The sequence below is a fragment of the Schistocerca gregaria genome, chromosome 3, assembly GCF_023897955.1.
Source record: "Schistocerca gregaria isolate iqSchGreg1 chromosome 3, iqSchGreg1.2, whole genome shotgun sequence".
Classification (NCBI taxonomy): Eukaryota; Metazoa; Arthropoda; class Insecta; order Orthoptera; family Acrididae; genus Schistocerca; species Schistocerca gregaria.
Window position 1 is genome coordinate 393,195,093 of NC_064922.1, and position 25,582 is coordinate 393,220,674.

Consider the following 25,582-nt stretch of genomic DNA (forward strand, 5'->3'; position numbering starts at 1 on the left):
TGAATCCTGCCTCGGGCATGTATGTGTGTGATGTCCTTAGGTTAGTTAGGTTTAAGTAGTTCTAAGTTCTAGGGGACTAATGACCACAGCATTTGAGTCCCATAGTGCTCAGAGCCATTTGAACCATTTTTAGAAAAAAGGACAATTTCAGTACATCTTGTTGAATCGTTGGATGTGCTTTCGACATTATAAATTGTAGGACCACACTGTTCGTAGGGACACGAAAAACATAAATTAAATGGCATCTACTACATCAAATGAATTCAGTTTTCCAGCATACAGAAAGAGTATTCAGGTTTTTTTAGGACAGACATTTTGAAAACATTCTCTTTCTTCTGACAATTTGGATTCAAACCATGTGTAACACAAAGTGTAAATTAAGCAGAATTAGCTAGCGATCCACCAATTACGGACTAGAGCGCCAACAACGTGACCACCGCCACCTCATACGAGTCGTCCGACGCACCAATGCAACATCGACACAAAAAATTTCTCTTGATATTTTCTCTAAATCGCCTAAGTAGTAGGCCTCATTACTTGTAGATAATCTTGTCCGAATGGTCCACTAGAAGTGTACACAGTCTCGAGAAAATACCTGATGCGAACGTCGTGACCTCCTCTTGTAAGCTTTATACTACTTTGTAATCTTTGAGAGAAGGCACCATGATATTGTGGATTTCCATTTCCACGAAGGCGAACTTCCGGGTGTGATTCGCTGTCGTGAATGGCAACCAGCTGTTCGAATAGGTGGCTGATTTTCCTGGATAGTGTACAGTGAATGACGCAGGTTTAGGGTTTCGTGGAGGCTAAATCACTTTTCCTCAACAATTTTGAATGTCAATAAACTTCACCAACAGCCGTATACCTAAAGATATTTTATTTTGTCAATAAAATTCTTCTGGGTTAGAGACCGCATTGTCATTTATAAAATTCCAACGTTTCGGCGTCTGTTGCAAGACGCCTTCCTCAGGGTGTGTTGCTAACTGCTGAATGCGCGCAAGTGTGGGTACATATATACTATGGAAGAGTGTTGTGATTGGATGTGAGGATGAGGAGGAAGGGTACTAGGAGTTCATTTTATTGGCGTTTGCATTGCGTCTTGTTATTGGCGGAAATAGGCGTTTTCCATTGGAGTTTCCTTTACTGCCTGCCATTGGTGGAAATCGGCGAATAGGAGACTTAGCGGCGACTGCAGCGTAGCGTTGTTTACTAACTGCCTAGTATCGACTAGGCCGCGTCAGCGCTCTGTGTACCATCCACCGCTGTGGCCTACCGCACGCCTGTTGCTTTGCGCGAGCTGTCCTTCCGCAAAGCTGTCACAGCAGGCAGCCAAGACGCTGGAAGTCTGTACCCGTCTTCTCTGTTCATATTATCGGGTCGCTTGGCTATTTCTATAGCCTCTCTAACCTTCCTCCTCAAACTAAACGGCTGTTTCGCCAGTACTCGGGCCTCTCGAAATTCGATGTTCATCCTGCACTGCTCATGATGTTCCGACACAGCTGATTTGCTATATTGTTTGAGGCGGATATATCTCTCATGTTCAGTTAGCCTCGTGCATATTGGACGCCCAGTCTCACCTACATACACCAGTCCACATTCACACTCGATTTCATAAACTCCGGCGGCATGAAACTTGTCAATTGTATCTTTTGTCGAGCCCAGAATGTCTTTTATTTTGTTGTTGCTACGAAAAATCGGCTTAATACCTGCCTTTTCTCGACGTAGAAGTTTATCGTAAGGCAGACGGGAAGCTTGGACACAGAGTTTACAGGAAGCCCACCAACACGGACAGGTACCTGCATGCATCCTCCCACCACCATCCTATGCAAAAGAATTCGGCCCTGCGAACTTTAACTAAGAGAGCCTACAGGATCAGCGATGAATACAACCTGCAAGCTGAACTGCAGAACCTCAGGACCATTTTCGGAGCTAATGGCTACGACATGAGGCTGATACGCAAAACCATGGCGCCGAAGGAGGAGGGCAACAGGGAAATACAGAACGAAGCACAGAACACCGCCGTGCTACCGTATGTACAAGGGGTTACTGAACGTCTGGGCAAAATTCTCCGTCGGGCAGGTATTAAGCCGATTTTTCGTAGCAACAACAAAATAAAAGACATTCTGGGCTCGACAAAAGATACAATTGACAAGTTTCATGCCGCCGGAGTTTATGAAATCGAGTGTGAATGTGGACTGGTGCATGTAGGTCAGACTGGGCGTCCAATAAGCACGAGGCTAACTGAACATGAGAGATATATCCGCCTCAAACAATATAGCAAATCAGCGGTGTCAGAACATCATGAGCAGTGCAGGATGAACATCGAATTTCGAGAGGCCCGAGTACTGGCGAAACAGCCGTTTAGTTTGAGGAGGAAGATTAGAGAGGCTATAGAAATAGCCAAGCGACCCGATAATATGAACAGAGAAGACGGGTACAGACTTCCAGCGTCTTGGCTGCCTGCTGTGACAGCTTTGCGGAAGGACAGCTCGCGCCAAGCAACAGGCGTGCGGTAGGCCACAGCGGAGGATGGTACACAAAGCGCTGACGCGGCCTAGTCGATACTAGGCAGTTAGTAAACAACGCTACGCTGCAGTCGCCGCTAAGTCTCCTATTCGCCGATTTCCACCAATGGCAGGCAGTAAAGGAAACTCCAATGGAAAACGCCTATTTCCGCCAATAACAAGACGCAATGCAAACGCCAATAAAATGAACTCCTAGTACCCTTCCTCCTCATCCTCACATCCAATCACAACACTCTTCCATAGTATATATGTACCCACACTTGCGCTCATTCAGCAGTTAGCAACACACCCTGAGGAAGGCGTCTTGCAACAGACGCCGAAACGTTGGAATTTTATAAATGACAATGCGGTCTCTAACCCAGAAGAATTTTATTGACATTGACAACGGCATCGGAAGCCTACGGTTACATATTTTATTTTATTCTGAAAACAACTTGTTTCACCATTTCATTTTGCTATCTTCAGTCCCCATACGCTTTTATCCAAATAAACGAAATTGTAGTATAGCACCATAAATCACTGGATATCGTGAATTCCAATCTTTATACAATTGCTTCATACGAAGACATGACAGCAACTCACGTTATTACTAAATGACCTCAATTCCTTAGTACGTAATTCCACAGACTTGTCAGCCACTAAGTCTTTGTCCTCTTTCAAAATATTTATCGAATGAGAAAATTTCTGAAGTATATAAGACTCTAATTTACAAACGAATCGTAACATACTCGAGGATCTCAAATGAGTGTTTAGCAAGATTTTACACAATTTGCATTGCGATAACCCCTACCGATTTATCTAAACCTGCTAGACTTGCACTCTGTTTCGTAACTGATATATACTCACCAGCTCTTAATTTCTTCTCAGTCTCCTTTAAGTCTGATTTGTTCATTTTGCTGCTCCTACCGTTGTGATAAATGAGCTGAAGTAAGACTACCAACGCACACATATGCCTAACAATTCTTTAGTCATGCTGGATTGATAGCGCAGCATGTTTTCGGATGCTGCAGGTTGAACGGTTACCATGAAGCTTGTCAGGCTAGCGGAAACCCTACTTGGTCTGCTTTAACCGCCGCACTTACAAGGGAAGTCTCCTGGAACGAAAAGGAATTTGATTTTCCAATAGTATTTTTAAGCTGTACTCACCACTGTGATTAGGATGGGAAAGCATACTATTGTGTTAGTCTTAGTTTTCCCACTATCGAACTTTAAAAGTGTACATGAGGCTCCACAGCAAAATGCAGGAAACAGTATACAGAGTCACAAGAGGCTCATTAGACGAAAGCACTATCTGGAGCGTCCTCGGAGTCACATTCCTAAGCTGTAAAATCAAATGCCACTTAAATCACATTCTTGAATTCAGCAACATGTACTTTAGTATTGTGCCCAGCCACTTGCCAGGAGTACTGAGGCATAGGCTAATAAACTGGAATAAACAGCTTGTTATGAATAATAGAAAGCAGTTTCATTACGAAAGTTCTGTATCCTAATTTAGTCTCGAAGTCACTGCAAAGAGACCTTATAGAGTCTGTTATTCTTCTTGCATATATTTTATATTTCGGGAGGATATATACATCCAAATACTGTACTTACTCTGTTGTTTTTGGCGGCATGATTATGTATCCAATGTCTTTACCCGCAAACGGACCACTTACTATTGATGTTTCTTTGTGAGCACTGCAAGAATCACAAAGTTGTATATACTTCCGGTTATTTTCGACAGTGTCATTAACAAGTGATATTTTGGCTAGTTCCCACTTGTGCTATACTCCAAAGGTATGGTTAGTGGAAGATTGTCTTCAATAGCCTTTATAATTTTCGGACCGAAGGTTCTTTCCAGAGAGAAATATATAGTTTTTTGTCAGATGCACTCATTGAAAGCCCAACATCTATTTTATAACTGTAAGTTGTATTATCTGCAGACTGGAGCAATGACATTGATGCTCCCCCCCCCCCCTTTTATTTTAGATAGTGCCGCACCTGAAGTTACTTCATAATAAAATCGACTTTGATTAGTGTTCGACAAGTAGTGTGGCTATATCTGGAAACCTGCAGCTTTCTGGTTTACTTCTACGACAAAAAGGGCCCCAAACTGGCAAATATCTTTGTCTTTCTGTACACGTCTGACTGTCATGAAAGCAGCGGCCTATTCTGTATTCTTTCTTGAGACGTGCTATGAAAGTTGCAGGGCATTTAAGCATTGTCTGTCCAACTTTTTGTAACTGCTCAAAATTCCATGTGCCATTGATGGGCACATCTTCCTCCACTCCTTGCTGTGTTAAATTGGGATACAATGTGTTGTTTTATCTCCAGATCCGTTATTGTCTAGTTTCCTCCAAATGGGTGTTCATTATGGCTTTTATTTTGCATAATCAAATATTACTCGGATGTTCGATGCCCTTTTTATATCTGGATGTCTGTTCAGTAACAGCTGTAGGTCGCAACTCTCCGTGGAGGCGTATGATGATCATCACAAATACATTCAAGATGTTATTCGGAAAATTTTGTCGGTATTCCTTTTCTCTTTTAGGAATACTGTTTTCGCCACTGTCACTAGCACTACAACCTTGAACACTATTAATCGCGTTATCGTCTATGAAGTTGTTTTCATCATTCACTGTCCTATCCAACGTAATGTCCGTTGAGCAGTGAAATGAATATTCATGTTCCTGGATAATCAGATCAATCAAAAACGCTGCGAAACTGTTATCATCCTGTCCTGCACCGTCTCCAGTTCGATAATGCCTTCTTAAGTTGAATACCTCAATATTTAAAACTTTCCAAACATTAATGGTTTCGTTCTTCTTTGCTGGATAGGAATGACATTGGTGACACACGTGTACCAGAGACGTCAACTACTGGCTGAGGTAACTGATTGACTGGCTTGTTAACCCCACCCCCTCCTTCTCCTCCAAGATTGCATGCGCTGTTGTGTACAAACCAAGAGAAACACAGTCATCCGCATTCGCATGCGTGGTTAGAAATCTGAGATGGGTCTGTGTACACATGTTTAAATACCAGTTCCTGTTCCAGCCGAGATACGTCGCTTGCTAGTACATATGTACTCTTAAGTCTCCGTTGCGACGGAAGTATGGGTAGGCAGGTCGGAAGGGGTTTTTACACCTCTGGCGCAGAGCCGAGGGTCCTCCACAGCGCCAGCAGTGTCGTCAGTCTGCTCTGACGTAGTCTCTTACTGTCAGTGTGTGGTAGGGCGGCGCGAGTGGCACCTCGCTTCTGTTTATGTTCGCATACCTGGAGACTGAAAAACAGCATAGGTCATTCCCGTTGTCAAGGAGGTCGTAGGATAGATGCACATGCCTCTGACGTCAATCTGTTGTAGAGTTATTGAACATGTTTTATTTTGACTATTGTGACGTTTCTGAAGAATGAAAATCTCCTGTATAAACATCAACGTGGATTCCCAAGTAGACATTTTGAGGAACCTGGGTCGCTCTGTTTCTCCAAGAGATCCACATCGCCGTAGAGGGCGGTGGTCAGGTTGATGCCGCATCCCTTGATTTCAAGAAGGCATTAGGCACTGTCCCACCCTACCATTTAGTGAAGAAACTACGAGAATACCGAGTAACAATCCAGATTTGCATCTGGATTCAAGACTCCCTGGCACATAGGGATCAACACTCGCTATTAACAGAAAAAATCGACAAACGTAAACGTAATTTCTAGGGTAGCCCAAGCAAGTGTCGTAGATGTTGGACTTTCAGTGAGGAGACATCTGACAAAAACTGTACATTTTTCTCAGGAAAAAACCTTCATTCCGAAAGTTATAAAGGCTATTGAAGACAATCTTCCACTAAAGATACACCGAGGTGAGAAAAGTCATGAAATGCCTCCTAATATCGTATTGGACCTCCTTTTTCCCGGCGCAGTGGAGCATCTCAAGGTGGACTGGACTCACTAAGTCGTTGGAACTCCCTTGCAGATGCAGAAATGCTGAGCCATGCTCCCCCTGTAGCCATCCATAATTGCGAAAGTGATTTCGGGCGATCTGGGTGGCCAAGTCATTCGCTCGAATTTTCCAGAATGTTCTGCAAACCAATTGTGAACAACTGTAGCCCAGTAGCGCATTGTCATCAATAAAAATTCGATCGTTGTTTTGACCGAACACAACCAGGACCCAGTTTATTTTCCATGTAAGCACAGTCCGCACGTTTACGAAGCCATCACCAGTTTGTACAGTATCTTGTTGACAACTTAGCTCCAGGGCTTCGTGGGGTGTGGACCACATTCGAACCCGACCATTCGCTCTTACCAACTAAAATTGGGTCTCACCTGACCAGGCCTCGGTTGTCCAGTCGTCTAGGGTCACAAGCCCATGAGAGGCACTGAATGCGATGCCGTGCTGTTAGCAATGGCGCTCCCTTCGTTCGTCTACTGCCATGGCGCACTAACGCCAGATTTCGCTGCTCTGTTGTAAACGATACGTTTGTCGTACGCCCCACACCGCTTTCTGCGGTTATTTCACGCACTGTTGCTAGTCTGCTAGCACCGACAACTCTACGTAAACGCCGCTGCTCTCTGTCGTTAAGTGACGGCCGTCGGCCACTGCTTCGCCCGTGGTGAGTGGTTATGCCTGGAATTTGCTCTTGTTGGCACAGTCTTGACATTGTGGATTTCGTAATATTAAACTCCCTTACCATTTCCGAAACAGAGTGTCAAATGCGTCTAGTTCCAACTACCATTCCTCGTTCAAAGTCTGTTAATTTCCTTGGTTCGGCTACAGTCAAGTCGGAAATCTTTTCAAGTAAATTACCTGGATACAAATGTCAGCTCCTTGCTTGCTTCAGCCTGACAGAGACAGATTGGTCTCTGTTGTTCGGTGGAGTCTAAGCTGGTTGGCTATTCCTCCAAGCTGGCGGTGTGTGTGGGTTGTCCTTTCGTTGTGTTTATGTCCTTTCAGTCTGCTGGGACGGCGTTCCTGGCGTGCTTGTAACTTATTGGTCGCGAAGCAGGTGTGGCCATCTGGTGGCGTTGAGACGCTGCACACGGTGGCCTAGTGCTCGGAGGAGCGGATTTGTTGACTGCATGGTCTTCTCGTAGAAGAGTCGTGCAGCCTGGCGAAACCTCTCCCTAACAGTTGGAATGTTCGAGACTCGGTGAAGGTCGTCCGACGGGAAGTCCCGAGGGAGGTGCAATGCCAGCCGTAGGATCCGGTTTTGAAGTCGTTGTAGTCTTCCGACATGGCTCGCTGCGGCGTTGCCCCAAACCACAGCGGCGTAGTCGATGAGTGGACGGATTAGAGTCAGATACATCGCAACACCCAGGTCAGGCGGGAGTGCAGTTGATGGATTGAGGAAGGGGTAGAGCTGTGTCATTCTACCCCTGACCTTTTTGACTATATCATCGATGTGATGTCTCCAAGTGAGCCCTCTATCCAGCGTTACACCCAGGTACTTTGCTGTAGTGCCCCAAGGTACGGCGGTTCCCCTAATGGTGATCTGCGGTAGAGCAGCTGGAATATGTTTCTTCGTGATGAGGAGGGCTTGCGTCTTAGCCCCATTGAAGCTGAGGCGCCACCTCCTGGCCCACTGACTAAGTGTGTCAGCTGCTGCTTGCATGCGTCGTTGGAGTAGAGCTGCATTCATGCTCCTTGCGTACATCGCTGTATCATCTGCGTAGAGGGCAAGATGGACCCTGTCCATCCGCGGCATGTCTGCAGTATACAGGATGTAGAGTATGGGGCCGAGGACTGAGCCTTGGGGAACTCCAGCCCTGACCAGACGGCGCGTCGACAAGTCCTCCGTGCGGACATGGAAGCTTCTGTTGGCGAGGTAAGATTGTAGAAGGCGGACATGCGGCAGGGGCACACCGAGGTCCAGAAGCTTGAAAAGGAGCCCCTCATGCCATACAGAATCGAACGCCCGTGAGACATCCAGGAAGATGGCCCCGAAAAACTCCTGTCGTTCGATGGCATCAAGGGCCTCTTCGACTAGTCGAAGCAGTTGGTGCGTTGTTGCATGACCAGGGCGAAAACCACATTGTTCGTCCGGCAGTATACGTTCTTCCTGAATGTGCCGTTGTAAGCGTCTGAGATAAAGTCTTTCAAAGACCTTGCTGACCGCTGGTAGTAAGCTGATAGGCCTGTAGCTACTTGGTAAACGAGGGTCCTTCCCAGGCTTCTGGATGGGCACTACCTCCGCATGTTTCCATGCTTGAGGATAGTGTCCAGTGCGGAGAATGTTGTTGAAAAGTCGAGCCAGGTGTTCTATGGCTGCTGGTGGCATCTGTCGCAGCATTTCATTTGTGAGCTGGTCAGGGCCTCCCGCCTTGCGCTTGTTGAGTCGCCGAAGTTCTACGGAGACTTCATCAGCATCCACCTCTTCGATGTGATCGTCGCCTACAGGTGCATTGAGGAATACCGGAAGACGTTGTGTAACCAGTCGAATGTGATCCGGATCCATGGGGTCCATGATGGGCTGGAAATTTCTTTCAAAAACATCAGCGATGGCGTTGGCTTTGTCCGCTGGGCTGCTGGCGATGTTTTGACCGACTTGTAGCGGCGGTATCCTCTGTCGTCGGCGGAGGAAGAACTGCGTGGCTTTCCAAGCAGTACCATCATCAACCCGAAGAGTGGCCAGGCGGTTGGACCATTCCTGATGGCGGTGATTTGCAACGGCAACCTTTATCTCTCTCCTCATCCGGTTTAGTGCCCTCTTCGTTGCTGCGTTTCGTGTCAGCTGCCATTCACGGAATAGGCGATTTTTGGTGGTTATCGCCTCCATTAGATGTGGTGGCAGTTGCCGTGATCTGTCAGGTGGTTCAGATCGCGGCCGCGGTGTGGCCCGGTGCACCGCCTGTATAGCACAGTCTTGAAGGAATCGGGCATAGCCATCAACTCCAACCTCAGCAGCATCTGGTGCATCTCGGAGGCCCTCAGCGATCAGCTCCTGGTATCGGATCCAGTTGGTGTTCCTGGTCTGGATTCCTCTCCGCGACACTGGCTGAGCATCGACATCGATGTCAAAGATAACTGGAACATGGTCCGAGGATAAGGCGTTGCGAGTGCTGGCAGATATAACATAGGGCACCCCCTTTGCCACCGCAATGTCAAGCACGTCTGGAGGTCCACCATTGTTAGGAAAGTGAGTGGGATCATGAGGTCCGAGGATGATGGCGTTCCACCGCTGTGCGACTCGTAGAAGTTTTCGTCCGTGGTTGTTGGTAAGACGAGAATGCCATTCAGTATGTTTTGCATTAAAATCACCGCCGGCAAAGACCTTTCCAGGTAATGTCAGCAGCGCTTCAACGTCCTGTTGGAGTAACTGCCTGCCAGGTGGACGGTAGACAGCCACAAACGTGATGCGCCCATGTGAGGTATCAACAGCTACAGCAGTTGCCTCCATCGCTTGTAGTGGCGGAAGCTGAATCTGATGGTGCGCCAGTGAAGTCCGGACCTAGACCGCAGTACCACCGCCATGAGTTGGTCTGTCAGTCCGATAGCACACATAGTTCGCTGCTCGGACGTGAACTCCAGGCTTGAGAAAAGTCTCCGAGACGAGGCAAATGTCAACGGCTTCATCTCGCAGCAGCTGACGAAATTCGCCATCTTGGTTGCGGATGCCCTGGGCATTCCACACGCAGACAGTGACTCCTCGTTGACTACGGGCCATGCTGGGTCTTCAGTGGTCCGGTGGTGATTGCCTGAACGGCTGCACTAACAGCGGCGATGAGTTGCCGCGGGATATCCCTGAGAAGCTCCCGAAGTTCTTGCAGGAGGAGCTTCATTTCTTCCATGCTGGAATCGGCCGCCTGGGAGGGTGCAGATGCAGCGTGTGGGTGTTGAGCTGGGGTTTCCACGACGACAGCCTGGCGTCCCTGTTGGGAGCGGTCGTGTTGTCCCTGGTCTTCACTCTGTTGCTGATCAGGACGCAGTGCTGGTGGTCGCGCTGTGCCTCGTGGACGGCGGGCCTTCTTGTTGTCTGCAGCTGTTGCAACAGTGGCTGGCGCCGTCGCAGGTACGGGGGCCTGCGGAGAGGAGCCAGGGGAAACAGCAGCAGCAAAACTGACTCCAGGTCTGACTGGTGCAGGCCGCTTTATTGAGCCAGGGCGCTGGCCACGGCTCCGTGCCGCAGCCCGTTGGAAGCTGGAACAGCCGCGGTAAGAGGCAACATGTTCTCCCCCACATCCAGCGCATTTGGGCGGTCCATCTGTCCGCTGCCGTGTGCAGTCACGACTAGCGTGCTCCCCTGCACACTTAACACAGCGTGGGGGTAGCGTGCAGAACCGTGCTACATGCCCAACCATTTGGCAGTTGTAGCACTGAGGTTCTCCCCTCTTCGAGCGGAGTTTTTCCGTAGTGACTGGTGTCGCCGCTATCTTCGTGACCTGCCACAGCCCACGGTTGTGTGGGATATCACAAGTGACCACTAGGACCAGCGGCGTCTCCTTTCTGGTTCGGCGAGACGGTAGGCGGGTTATCGACCTGAGTCCAAATCCATAGCCCATATCCTCCAGTTGCTGCCGGATGTGATCCAGGCTGTAGTTTCGAGGGAGCCCTCGAAAGACCATCTTTAGCGTCTTGTCCGTTGCCGACGGATAAGTGTAGAACGGCTTTTCCTGTTCTCCGAACGCAGCCGTAACCTTTCTGTAGTCATCAGCTGTTTTCAGTGTGACCTTGTACAGGTTGGTGCCAGCAGGCTTGATGACAACGTTGTCTTGGCCAACAAGACGAAGCAGCATCCTGTAGAGGCCGTCGTAGTCTTCAGTATGTTGGACCACAATAGGCGGCGGCCTTGGTTCACTCTTCTGAGTAGGTAACTCCACACCCTCAGCGAGCTCATCATAACTGTTTGTCGTCGGAACCGGCGGTGCAGACGACAGTTGAGCCTTCCTGGCCGGCCGTTTGACGAGTTGAAAACCTTCCTCATCGACGACGACATCCGCCGGTTTTGCCTTCTTTCCCTTAGGAGGGGCTCGAGTAGTTCCTGTGGCGGTGGTCGCCCTCCTTTTCTTCGTCCTGGTGGAGGTGGACGCTTCTTGTCGTGCCGCCGTCTCGTCGTCAGATTCGGGCAGCGGTACTTGCAGTGCAGCCGACTCGAAATCCATAGTCGTGTCCAATGACGATGCCTGGGTCGTCTTAGGTGGGGGGCCGGATGGGGCCGCCGGCAAAGCAAGCTCTGCCGGACGACGATCCGCCACACCCTTCGCTGTACGGACATCCTCTCGCTCCGACATCTCAGCGCAGACTTGCGTGCGTGCGTCACGCGTAAATGTCAGCTCCGCCAACGCACTGCCCTTTTATACCGTGTATATACGATACTACCGCCATCTGTATATGTGCATATCGTTATATTATCACTTTTGCCATGTCAGCGTGTATGAATCTTCCATGCGGCTCATTCAAAACAAACTTTTCTCTTCTGAATTCTAATAAGAGTATTTTCTTTCGAGTGCCTTAATTCTATCATCAAGGATTGCATACGACAAATATCGTGAACAAATACACAATTGTAATTTATAGTAAATACAAAAAGTAGAGAATACTAAAAGACAGTACTAATTTAGAACTATTTAAACAAATAGGTCTTTAGCGTAACAGCCCTTGAAGGTGTATGGTTTGCACCTGCTATTTGAAAATTTGAAACTGTAGTCAGAATTTCAGCCATCTAACGTAAACGGCTTTATTTCTTGCCATTATCGTATGGAAAGTAAGCAGATGCTTTTTCCCTGTCTCCGACAATGTGTAAGTTGCCTGTTAGATGGTCACTTTCAGTTTGTTAACAATTTTCTGTCAGTAAATCGCGAACTTTTCTCTGCTGGCACCTGGCAAAGATGTTTCTGTAACCAGTATCAGTATTTAGCCTACAGTATAAATTATTTGAATTTGTCTCTCTGGGCTGTTCTACAAGAAGCATGATCACCTCTGACGGCTTTCGGGCGCTTTGAGCCAATCACTGCACTGGCGGTTAAACGTTAATGCCTGCAGTTCGCTTTGATACAGTCTGTTGCCGCCGGCAGTCAGGTTATAGCCAGAAGTGTGACGCTATGAGGCGTGTTTGCAGCCAGCGGTGAGATCGTTGCATTTATTTGCGGTTATTCAAGTGTCTCTTCGTTGCCAATATTTTGCTAACAGTTCAGCAATGTGGCGTTTGTGCCCATGGCGTTATTTTCACTAATTTGGTGTAGAAAACGCACTATTAATTTCTTGGGAAAGCTTGTATCCAATGTTAAAAAACTTCATTGAGCTTGAAGCTGGTTACAGAATCGCTTTCTTATCAAACTACATTTTGCAGTCAACTCAATCACTTTTTTCATCAATTCAGCTCATTTATGCCTTTAAAGGTACTGCATAAACATATTTAAGTCTCTGCTATTGCTAACACTCTCAGGTAATATGTAGATATTTTTTGGAAGCCAAATGGTTTGTGATCGCTACTACCTCGATTTTGGGAACAAATATTCCAGGTGGTTACAGTTAAAGTGCAGCGACACACAGAGGTCAAATGTGAGATGTAATTATAGTTTGGTAACGCAACTAATACGTTAATCCGGCACCGATTTACGTTGGAAAAAAAATTAGTTCCAGTTTGGACAACAGGTGCAAATCTGGTGCTGTGAATGCAGTAAAGACATATAGAAATGTTTCGATGTGTAATGCATTAGGAAAGAAATGTGGGCAGAAAAGGTCAAACAAGTGAGAAAGGCGTAATGTAATTTTATTATTAATCAGGGCTTACACAGTTTGTTTAATATGAGAACCGGATACGTCAACTAGATGCCGCACAGCGGCAGATTTTCACCTAGTGGCCAAACTTGGAACTAATTTTTGCATCGTAAGTCGATTCCTCAATAATGCATTAGCATTTCTACAACGTTTCGCTACCATATTACAATTGTAGAACAACAACAGACCTGCGTGAGTAGCTGTCCTTTAACTACAACCATCCGGTACAATCTAACAGCATTTGCTAATTCTCATTTCCACTGTCCAAAAGCGTTTATTGAATATTTACGTACATTCTGAGGTATGTTTTGTCTGCCGTCATTTCGTGTTCACATGTGGCAAATTCCTGCCTTTGTCTACTTAAACTGCACTTAACAAAGCTCATAAAGCATTTCAGTTTTCAGGTGGTTTCCCCATATTTATACTAAAAAGTACCCCGTTCCTTGCACGGAATTACAGCTCTGAAGTCAGGTCATAATGACGATTGGTGAACGGACAAAAAATTTGGCTGAAACTGTAATTGTATGTTTTCCTATTTTACGATATAAAGTAAGTAGGTGTGTTCAGTGTCATTTAACACAGCAACCATTTTCAAATCTTTCGAACTGCACCTTATTCAAATGATTTTGAGGTGTATTAGCAGCGGCTGTTCACTATCGAAATTTGATTATTGTAATTACAGGGAGGGATGCCCAACACTATCGCAACGTTCGATCATAAAATGGTCGATATCACGCTTACTAATTCTGGTAGTTCGTACGAGTGTTCTTTTAGTTTATTGACGTTCAAATATGAAAGCTAGGGCTGCCATTCCTTAAATGACGAGATGTATGTAAATGTGAGCTACTCTCTTACTTTTGTTTTCAATGTTATAACATAGCGCTATAGTATTTATTAGTAGGATCATGGCCTTCATTACAACAAGGTATAGTTACACTAAGTCATGGCTTAATCGTTCTGCTTGTACTAGTAGCTCTGCTGCACAAAAAGTAGCTGTCCTGCAAATGTAGAAAGTGCTGTACAGCAGTAGGATGATGTGTCCGTATAGAAGAGCTGATGGCTGGATGCGTTGTTCCAGGTATCGGCATAGGACTGATAATGCCGGCCACGTTCACGTGCTTCAACAGCTACTTCGACCGCAGGAGGACCTTCGTGATGGGCCTGGTGCAGTTCGTCGTGGGCCTGGGGACCGTCGGCATCCCGGTCATGGCGCAGAGGCTCGTAGCGTCGGTCGGCTTCAGAATGACGCAGGGCATACTGTTCGCAATCAGTCTTCTGTTGTTCCCTGGAATGGCAGTTATGAGACCTATAAAATATTCGGAGAGTTATCAGAGCGTAGAAAGCAATGAAGAATCCTCAGCACAAGCTGGCAACCCAGAGGAAACATGCGAAGAAAATCAAACTGGAACGAAAAAAGGATCTGTGATAGACTTAGTGGAGGCAAAGTTCGTACACGACTTTATCACGCGAAGCACGGAGAATGTAAATTATAGTCGTCTTAACACGTCGGACGACAACGCTGAAAAGCGTGAGGGGTCAGATGAACAGAAATGTGACCTTCTGCAGAAGGGGAGAAATGCTAAGGTAAGTGCTAACTACAGAAACTTCGTATTTTCAACGAAAGGAATACATATGTAAATGATAGAATCAACGAAGGGACTAAAAATAATTAGACCTTTTCTGCCGGAACAGGAAATCGCAATTACTAATCGTCTTATAGGAACTTGTGTTATCACACTGACAGTAGTAAATTTCCATCTTTCCATTACGTCCTCTTGAGCACATGTCTGTTCTTCAACACCGTGCAAGACATTCAAATTCGGTATTCCTCTCTTCCATTGGGCAACGGCCTTGCCGCGTTGGATACACCGGTTCCCGTGAGATCACCGAACATAAGCGCTGTTCGGCATGGCCAGCACTTGGATGGGTGACCATCCAGCCGCCAAGCGCTGTTGGCATTTTTCTGGGTGCTCTCAGCCTCGTCATGACAATTCAGGAGCTACTCGACCGAATAGTAGTGGCTTCGGTCAAGAATACCATCCTACCGACCAGGAGAGCGGTGTGCTGACCCCATGCCCCTCCTATCTGCATCCTCCTCTGAGGATGACACGCCGGTCGGAAGGTCCCAGTAGGCCACTCGTGGCCTGAAGACGGAGTGCTTTTTTTCTGGTCTACTGTATTTTCAGTGTAAAAGAAAAAAGCTGAAAAGCTTCCAGTATGCCATACAAAGACAAAGTTTTTGATGAAAATCTTTGTTATCTGGAGGAATTTGGTCATAAGTGTTACTACGATTTTCTGTCTTTTGATAACTACCTTTTCTTGTGGTGTCAGAATGCTTACTTTCATTCTGGACTCTCGTTGAAGGGGATTATAATTTCTAAATAACAGAAAACCATCTAGTGAAAACGTAGCTAACGATATGATGGGAATTCCTGACTCTTCATTTGCATTAATTAAATCTGACGTTTATACAGTTTTCATACTCTATTTTAAATTGCTTCACTCTGAAGCAGAACGTACATGCTACAAGAAAATTTCCAAAAGTTTCAAAACTTTGTTCTTGACTGGGTCTCAAACCAGGACCATTGTTTATTTCGCGGAATACTTTCACCTATCTAGACACAATTTCTCAGTGCCTCCTCCTTACTTTTCAAATTACAAGAGGCTCAGATGCGTAACGAGCGCATGTAATCATGTACTCTGAAGAGCCAAACAAACTGGTACACCTGCCTTACATCGTGTAGGGTCCCAAACAAACTGGTACACTTGCCTTATATCGTGTAGGGTCCCCGACGTGGCATGGACTCGATTAATGTCTGAGGTAATGCTGGACGGAACTGACGCAATGAATCCTGCAGGGGTGTCCACAAATCCGTAAGATTACGAGGTGATACAGATCTCTTCTGAACAGCACGTTGCAAGGCATCCCGGATATGCTCAATAATGCTCATGTCCGTGAAGTCTGCTGGCCAATGGAGGTCTTTAAACTCAGAAGAGTCTTCCTGGAGCCACTCTGTAGCAGTTCTGAACGTGTGGGGTGTCGCATTGTCGTTCTGGAATTGCCCAAGTCCGTCGAAATGCACAATGGACTTGAATGGATGTAGGTGATCAGAAACGACGTTTACGTACGTATTGCCTGTCAGAGTCTTATCTAAACGTATCGGGGATCCCATATCACTCCAACTGCACACGGCCTACACCATTGCAGCGCCTCCAACGGCTTCAACAGTCCCCTGCTGACATGCAGGGTCCATGGAAATTGGAAATTTGGGGTAAGGTCTCAAGGGACCAAACTGCTGATGTCCCTAAGCAACTTACGCACTACTTAATCTAACTTAAAGTAACTTAATCTAAGGACAACTTACACACTCATACCCGAGGGAGGACTCGAACCTCCGATGGGGGGAGCCGCCCGGTCCGTGACAAAACGCCCTAGACCGTGCGGCTTCCCCGCTCGGCACGTATGTCTGCCCTCAGGGCTCTAGAAATATGGAAATCGCATGGGAAGAGACCAGGACTGTATGGAGGACGTGTAAGGAGTCCCAGCGAAGCTTATGCCAAGTGGTCGAAACACTCTTGGCAACATGTTGGCGGGAATGATCCTGTAACAAAATGATGCAGTCCTTGAACATTCCTGTGTGTTTGGACTTGAAGGCGTGCTTCAGTTTCGCAGTGTCCACGTACCTCGGTGCTTTAACTCTCGTGCAGCTTTCCGGAAAGTCAATCAGCGGTGGAGCCTTGCAGTCGAAGAAAAAGGTCATCATGACTTTACCGGAGCTGCTGTTTCGACTACGCAGTAGACGTTTGGCTGGGAAGCCCTTACACGTCCTCCATTCAGTCCCTACCTCTCCGCAACCGATTTCCACATTTTTGAAGCCCTGAATAAAGACATTCGTATCGATATATTCGGACCAAGACGTGCATGTCTGGGCACAATCATGCTTCCGTAGGCAAGCGTTAACATTTTTCCATGAAGAGATTGACCGTCTTTTCTGACACTTGAATAAATGTATTAAAAGTTTTGGCGACTATTTTTGAAATAATGAACAGTTTTTCTACTTTATTCCATCTGTCTCGTTCTCATTTGACTGTCACTTACACATATTGAATATTATCTATCGTTGTAGTTTGTATCTATTTTCCTGAGAATGTCTAACATCTTGAATGTTTAATGTTGTCGAACGCCATTACTAGCTCGACAAGTTCTATTAAGGTATCTTAAGTTTCCGTAAACCTTGCCTCAATTATCATGGCCTTTCTTTAACATCAGTAACTACAGGATACACTGATGTCCAAAGTTAAATCAAAAGACGGGAATTTTGCAAGGTTGCGTTTATTTTGCCACAAAACAGTATAAACAGGTGAAAGTAAAGTTGAAAGAATGTAAAAAATACAGAACGTAATCAAGTGCAACATGCATAACGGTAGACAAGAAATATTTTTTTTTGTTTTCTTACAACTTATGGATTTGCACACATATTCTGACAACTGGTTAATGTGCTCAGTATGGGGTGTGACCACCTCTGGCACCAGTAAAGTCCTGACAATGACGGGATGACGGGACGCGCTGTGAACGACGTCACCAATCTCATGTTGAGTCAGTAACGCCTATTCTACCTGCAGTGCTGCTCACAAGTCGTGGAGAGTGGTTGGTGGATGCTGACGTGATGCAACCAATCTCCCTAATGCATCCCAGACGTGCTCTATGGGTTTCGAACTGGGAGAGCGAGCAGGCCACGCCATGCATGCAATATCTTTCGTTTCTAGAAAAAACGCTAACTACTCATGCTCTATGAGGTTGTGCAATATCGTCCATCAATACTAAGTTCGAGCACACAGCACCTCGCAACAACAGCGCATGAGATCCCAAGATCTCCTCAAGGTACGTCACAACAGTTAAATCTTGCTGATTAACCGATACAATTACATGTAGGTGTGTTCGAGTGGTCAACATAACCCGTGCCCGCACTATTATGGATCCTCCTCGACATCGATCTCTTTCCACAACGTCTGGGTCCTGAAATCCTGTTCTGCCCTCCAGATGTGAATCCATCGAGTATCACTCTCCAGACCAAATGGCACTCATCTGTGGAGAGAACATTGGCCCACCATTCAACCCTCCAGTTGTCATGTTGATAGCTCCATACTAGACGTTCCCTTCTACGAAGACACACCAGAGGTAAACAGACAGCAGGTCCCCAACAATAAAGGCCACTCTGCTGAAGCCTTCTGTGTACCGTTTCCCTCGATATAACTCGTTCGGGGGATGCTGCGAGGTCAGATCTAAGTTGCAGTGCAGTATTACAATGGTACCGTCGTGCCCTTACAACCAAATAACGGCCCACTATTTCTGATGCCACACGTGGTCAACCCTGTCTCGGTCTCTATAAACTGCCGCCTCATCCGAGAAACGATTCACATTAAGCCATCAGGCCACATCAGTTTGCGACTCTCCTGCTTCCATTCTTCCTATGGCCCTCCACAGTGGAGAGTCTGCAGTCGTCTTCTCTGTGCCATATTGCACCGTCTGTGACTGTGTAGAAGGTGATTGTGGGTGTGGAACTACCCTGCAAGCAGTAGCTCGCTTAACAAGTGTCTGATGTCACGCATGGCGTGGTTGTACGGTGATCGGAAAGCCAAATGGTTCAAATGGCTCTAAGCACTATGGGACTTACCATCTGAGGTCATCAGTCCCGTAGACTCAGAACAACTTAAACCTAACTAACCTAAAGACATCCCACACATCCATGTCCGAGGCAGGATTCGAACCTGCGACCGTAGCAGCAGTGCGGTTCAGGACTTAAGCGCCTAGAACCACTCGGCCCCAACGGCCGGCTCAGAATGTCATCTTCCGTGCAGAACACAATCGTAATGGTACTTCTCTATACCATAGCTTCTAAAAAATGGAAGACATCTCATTTGAAAAACACCAGTTCAAAAATTTAAGAAATTCATGTTCAATGCAATTTATTTAAGAACTGTAAGACAAAGAAATTCTTTGAAATACTGATTTCAGAAATTCTGTAGCTTTCTTGCAAAGCTGTTTCAATCTCTGATTCTAACACTAAAATTACTGCGTCTTTCAAATCGACACCAATTTTTTCTTCTATCACATCAGCACATAGTTCTCCTTCTTCGTCGGGGCACTCACTGTACGATTCCCACCTATCGGCTCCCTCACCTACGTTTAAGAGTGGAATTTCTCTTGCACTTTTAATGTGGACGTCCTCGCTTTTAATTTAACCGAAAATTATTTCAACTTTTTTACATGCTGAATCTGTCCTTCCGACGACTATTTACTTTTCAGTACTTCGACATTGTCCCTGCAACCATTTTGCTTTAGCTTTCCTGGATGTCCTATTTAGTTCCTTCCAATGTGGTGGCGGAGCAACATCAGCAACTGAACGTTATAGCAGAGGTTGAAAATACCGCTTCAGTTGTAAGGTTCTTTTTATGTAAAACGCGACCTGTTTCGGACTCTAACGTGCCCATTTCAGGTGTTATAACTTTGTGCTGCATCCCCGAGCGTCCCGGTGGACGAGTACAGGACGCGGTAATGGTGGGCACGTAAGAGCCCGAAACCGGTCGTGTTTTAGATAAAAAAGAACCTTACAACCGAAGCGGTATTTCCAACCTCTGCCTTCATATGTGACTTGTACTCCTGTACTAGCTCGTCTTCTTGAACATTTTTGTATATCCTCCTTTTGTAGATCAGTTGAGATATTCCTTCCGCTACACAATATTACCTCTCAGTTACCTTTCTTATGTCTAAATTCATGTGTCCACTTCCGGTGATTTGCGTTTTTAGGGGTGTCCATTTTTCTTATGATTCATTGCCCACTGTGGTATTCGTTGTCACACTATTCACGGTCACAGATAACGCTGTTCTGCAGTTCTCAGTATTTCACGATCGCACTTTTTTGTACACATTGATATACGTGAATATTCTCAAACTTCTCAGTATTTCACGATCCCATTTATTGTACACACTGATCCACGTGAATATTCCCTTTAACTTCATTCTACTCTTCATCGTTCTTAAACTGCTTACTTGTCATAAATACGCCTTATATTCCAAACTCTGATTTCGGAATCTCTGTCTCACCATGACGTACTCCAGCTGATGTCTTTGCGTCTCTCCAAACCTTTTCCGTAACTCATAAAGATACACAGTTTTAAGGTGTAAGAGGCCGAGAAATGCTGTTTAGTGGTTGCGACGCTGCTTTCGCAAACTTAAGCAGTTGGGCTAAAATTCCCATCCGTCATTCTGTTTTAACTTTACCCTGGTTAACCCATGACGAATGAAAAACCTAGCGAAGTGACGCATTGGTTAGCACACTGGACTTGCATTCGTGAGGACGACGGTTCAATCCCGTGTCCGGCCATCCTGATTTGGGTTTTCCGTGATTTCCCTAAATCACTCCAGACAAATGCCGGGTTGGCATTTCCTTTTAAAGGGCACGGCCAATTTCCTTCCCCGTCAATCTATATTCGATGTTAACAAATTTCTCTTCTTCAGAAACGCCAGCCTTGCCATTGCCAGTCTACATTTTATATCCTCTCTACTTCGACCATCATCAGTTATTTTGCTCCCCAAGTAGCAAAACTCCTTTACTGCTTTAAGTGTCTCATTTCCTAATCTAATTCCCTCAGCATCACTCAACTTAATTCGACTACATTCCATTATCCTCGTTTTGCTTTTGTTGATGTTCATCTTATATCCGCCTTTCAAGACACTATCCATTCCGTTCAACTGCTCTTCCAAGTCCTTTGCTGTCTCTGACATAATTACAATGTCATCGGCGAATCTCAAAGTTTTTATTACTTCTCCATGGATTTTAAAACCTACTCCGAATTTTTGTTTTGTTTCTCTCACTGCTTGCTCAATAAACAGACTGAATAACATCTCCTTCCATATACTTCACTTATTCTAGCTTGTGTTCGGCGGCGCGTTAAATCGTTATCTTCTATCCCTTCGATCGAGGTAAGTAAATTAAGGAGAAAAAAAGAAAGAAGAATTCCAACAAGTTTCGTACATTAGATTTTAAGTCTCCGAGCTACTGCTTGGAATAAAAGTGATGCATGTGTAAGAGATGTAGAAGAGTGCGTGAGCTTAGGCACAAACTGATAGCTTGTACTTGCAGGAGGTAGATAAGGTCAACAGCGACAGCAAGACGACTCAGCGCGGAGGCAGCAGCCTGCGACCACGGGTCTCCGTCACCAGCGTGGTCAGCGCACCCTTTCCGGATTCTGTGGGCAACAAGTCGCAGACCTCGTCCAAAAGGTTACGATCCTGCATTAGTAGCCACGGGCTCTGTTACTGTATACAAAACGACAGTCTGGATCAAAGGTTAACTATTGTGATCACGGCCCTTTGCGCATCGCTACTAACTAGCACTAGTGTTATTTATATAGGTCATGGTATAGTAAACTCTAAGGAAAAAATACGAGGGTTGTTAATAAGTCTGGTAAGAAAGCGAAAACAAAAACTGTTTCGTAAACAACACACCTCAGTTCTTCAAAAACGATTCAAATGGCTCTGAGCACTATAGGACTGAACATCTGAGGTCATCAGTCCCCTAGACTTAGAACTACTTAAACCTAACTAACCTAAGGACATCACACACATGCATGCCCAAGGTAGGATTCGAAATTGCGGCCGCAGCAGCAACGTGGTTCCGGACTGAAGCGCCTATAACCGCTCGGTCACAACGGTCGGCCACCTCACTTCTGGACGTAAGTCTGCTTTGAGAGATATGCACTTGGTCCAGCTATCCTCTAACAAACTCTTCGTCCCAGTAAGCCAAAGTTTCAAGGTAGGCAACAGCAAGAAGTCACATGGGGCTGAGCCTGGTGAATAGCGTGAATGAGGAACATTGAAAGCCCAATTAATGCACTTTGGCCATCGTTCCGCTGGCGTGTGGGATAGTGCATTATCATAGTGACAGAGTACTTCTTCGAGTGCCAACCTCGATCTTTTTTCAGCCAACGCAAGTTTCAAACGATCCGATAATGAAACATAATAGCGTCTAGTTACAGTTTTGCCTTGTTCCAAGTGATCTACATGGATTATTCCTCGGGAATAGAAGAGCTAGTACTAGCAATATGGCTAACACGTCAGATAAAAATCGCAAGGCCTTAAACCAGGGCTGCGGTCAGGCCATTCATGTCTACTACGTCTGCCAAACCAACTACCTGGAAAATGATCATGCAGCCTTTCGCGGACATAATTTGCAAGAAGTGCAGGTGCTCCATCCTGCATGAATGAAGCTGTAAATTGTTCCACTGTGAAATTACTGGCCATACACGATCTTGCAGCATTTACAGGTATCTTTCACCTTCATTGTGTTCCGCAGAAATAAAGGACCAACAACTTCAGATAACGTGATGCCAGACTACACTATCGCCTTCGGATGCCCCTGTGCTTCTTTTCGGTTACCGAGTAATGGCAGCTGCACCAATTTACACATCCTCTAATGTGGAAAACTGCCTCATCAGTCCACAGAATGTTCTCAAAAAGTGCGGGCCAGTCATCATTTTAACTCTAGAAAATTTATCCAAACTCAGTTCTTCTTTCACAGTCATCAGGAAACAACTGTTGCATGTAATGTGTCTCCATGGCGTAAAAATGAGGTCTTTTGCATCATTGTACTGGGTAGCAAGAAAGACCACTTTCACGAGATCCTTGACGCAGTGATTTCTTAGGGTGCCTCATGCACATTTCACGAACTCTGTCAACATTTTCTGGTGTCCTCGAAGTTGAGGGTTCCCGCGATCTTGTTGCACCGGCGACACTCCCTGTTGTTAGTAATTTGAAATGGAAATTTTTAACTGTTTTTGCACCCAGCGTTGCATGGATCACTCGTTCAGCTCACAACGACATTTGTACTCGCACCACTGTGTCCCGGACCTCACAAGCATCTGCTGTTTTGGCCCGTTCGTTCACAGTCAGAGGCGTTCTTTTGTAATTGAAACTAAAGAAGAAATGATATTAAACACAACCTCATGGAGTGCTGTTTCTAACAAAAGTAGGTCTAAGAAAATTTGTTCATAAATAAACAATTATTTAAAACCAGGGAGTGACGTATCAGACACTCCGTAGGATATTTGTTATAAAATTCGGTGACCAGATGTTGCCCTTTCTTCCAAATCTTCATAATGATTATACGGCATACACTGTCATCCCTTGTTCACATGGCTGCACGCATAGGTTCCTGATTTGATGAACACTCAGGCTCACACCTTCACTCGATCTTAATTAGATACACGGCGGCTGTACCTCTTTGGAACAGCAAGTGAAACGTGTCGAACAACGGCATTCCCACTGTGGGGTCCAGCCCATTCGTCTCTTACAGGATGCCTAATGGATGTTGCGTTCTCGGAATGCTATACAAAAATTCAAGCAAATGGCATCAGTAGTTTTTATACAATAAACATGATAGACAATAGACTACTTTGAATTTACCATGGTGTCGCAAACGATGGGCGACATGCAAAATCAAAGTCCTTTGTCGTATACATCGTTCATGCAAGTTTGTCACACATTTTGTGGATCACTAATATCGGCTGTCGTAGTGCTCTCTTCTAGGAACGAGCTAGTACTGTCCTGATACTCTCCGTCCGAGGCTGGCAGGAGCGGTGTTTATATTCTCTTCGGCTAGAGGACGCCCCTGTCGTGATGCGGTCCTTGTCAGCCGGCTATTGGCTGACGTCTTCTCACCGCCTTCTTTGCTCTTACGATTTTCATCTTCGTACCGGCACTTGCCGATACTTAAAGAAATCACAAATTAATGGCTTTACCTGGTAAGGAGTGGTGTACCAGGTGTAGCTATGTAACATGGTGTATCTTGAGTGGTCGTAACAGAATCCTATATGACAATTGCCGAGGAACTTGTGAACACTCTTCGTCACCGACGAGTCCATTATCAAAATTGAGGCTGTGTTGCCGGCCGCGGTGGTCTAGCGGTTCTAGGCGCTCAGTCCGGAACCGCGCGACTGCTACGGTCGCAGGTTCGAATCCTGCCTCGTGCGTGGATGTGTGTGATGTCCTTAGGTTAGTTAGGTTTAAGTAGTTCTAAGTTCTAGGGGACTGATGACCACAGATGTTAAGTCCCATAGTGCTCAGAGCCATTTTTTTTTTTTTTTTTTTTTTTTTTGGGGCTGTGTTACACAGTATTAAAATGGTGCCTCCGAGGGGATGACTATCCTTCCCGTCCAGTGTGCTTGTAAGTCAAGGAATTTGAGTAGTACTAACAATGCTAATATAGAATTAAGCCTCAAACCATAAGAATTACGGAGGGGGTAACACGCATATGTAAAAGGATAGGGCCAAACGATTTACACAAAGACTGTCCAGTTGCATAATTTGGTTTTAAAATGCCTTGATTATATAAGTACATGTTCTGAAAGTAAAACACTCACATGTATGAGCTCATGAATAAACAAGTAAATGTAAGTAGCATTAACTTACTAACGGTACTGCTAAGCAGTGAAAGATGTCCTCTGTACCACAATATACCAACGCATATGTCATAGTCCAACTCAGTGCCAAGCTGGCAGTCAGTATTCATGAGTACTGCTGCCTGCTAAGTAGTGTCATACCCAGGCTACTAAAGTCTGAAAGACAAATATTACAGAAACGTTATTTCGTTCTGGTTGCCTTTCTAATGTCATCATCTCTCCACTTTTGTAGCTGTAGTACAGTATTTGCAGATTCACGTGTACTATGAATTCTTGCATCCTTTAGTGGGACAAATAAACGTGATAAGTCAAATACAGTGTGTAACAAAAAGGTATGGCCAATCTTTCAGGAAACGTTCCTCACGCATAGACCAAGAAAAAATATTGTATGTGGTTGGGTCCAGAAATTCTTACTTTCCATGTTAGAGCTCAGTTTCTAGAACTCCTCAATACACTAATCGTGGAAAACGCGCAGGAAAAGAACGCATCAGCATGGTATGAAACACTTTGCTAATTGCAGTGTTAAAAATGCCCTCCATCAGCAATGATACACGCATCAATCAGCCGTCGCATTGAATTACGTATGCGCTGAAGTATCCATGCAGAACTGTTCACTGTTTCACAGTCTTCCACAGTACACGCACTAAGACTCTGTACATTACTGGGTTTCCGCACACAAGACTTTCAAATGCCCTCGCAAATGAAAGTCCAGTGGATTTAGGTACGGAGAGCTTTGAGGCCAAGGAATTGTTCCCCCTCTTGCTGGCCATGTCTCACGCAATCTAGCACAGTCCATGATTAACATTAAACAGTTGATATAACGTGCTTGATGCTAGTAGAGGTTAGTGGCATGTCACCACAAGCGATTAAGAGAGTCACATGTCAACATTACCATCGTTCCAGTGAAACAACGAAC

The 25,582-nt window shown here is 45.6% G+C and overlaps 1 protein-coding gene across 1 annotated transcript in view; it reads left to right on the forward strand.

Annotated features, from left to right (window-relative positions):
* The window catches only part of LOC126354828 (monocarboxylate transporter 13-like), a 91,502-nt gene that overhangs the window by 50,803 nt on the left and 15,117 nt on the right, over positions 1–25,582 (forward strand). Inside the window, exons 5-6 of the mRNA XM_050004771.1 lie at positions 14,285–14,790; positions 21,351–21,490. Of these exons, the coding sequence (XP_049860728.1) occupies positions 14,285–14,790; positions 21,351–21,490 (646 nt within the window). The remainder of the gene's footprint in view (positions 1–14,284; positions 14,791–21,350; positions 21,491–25,582) is intronic.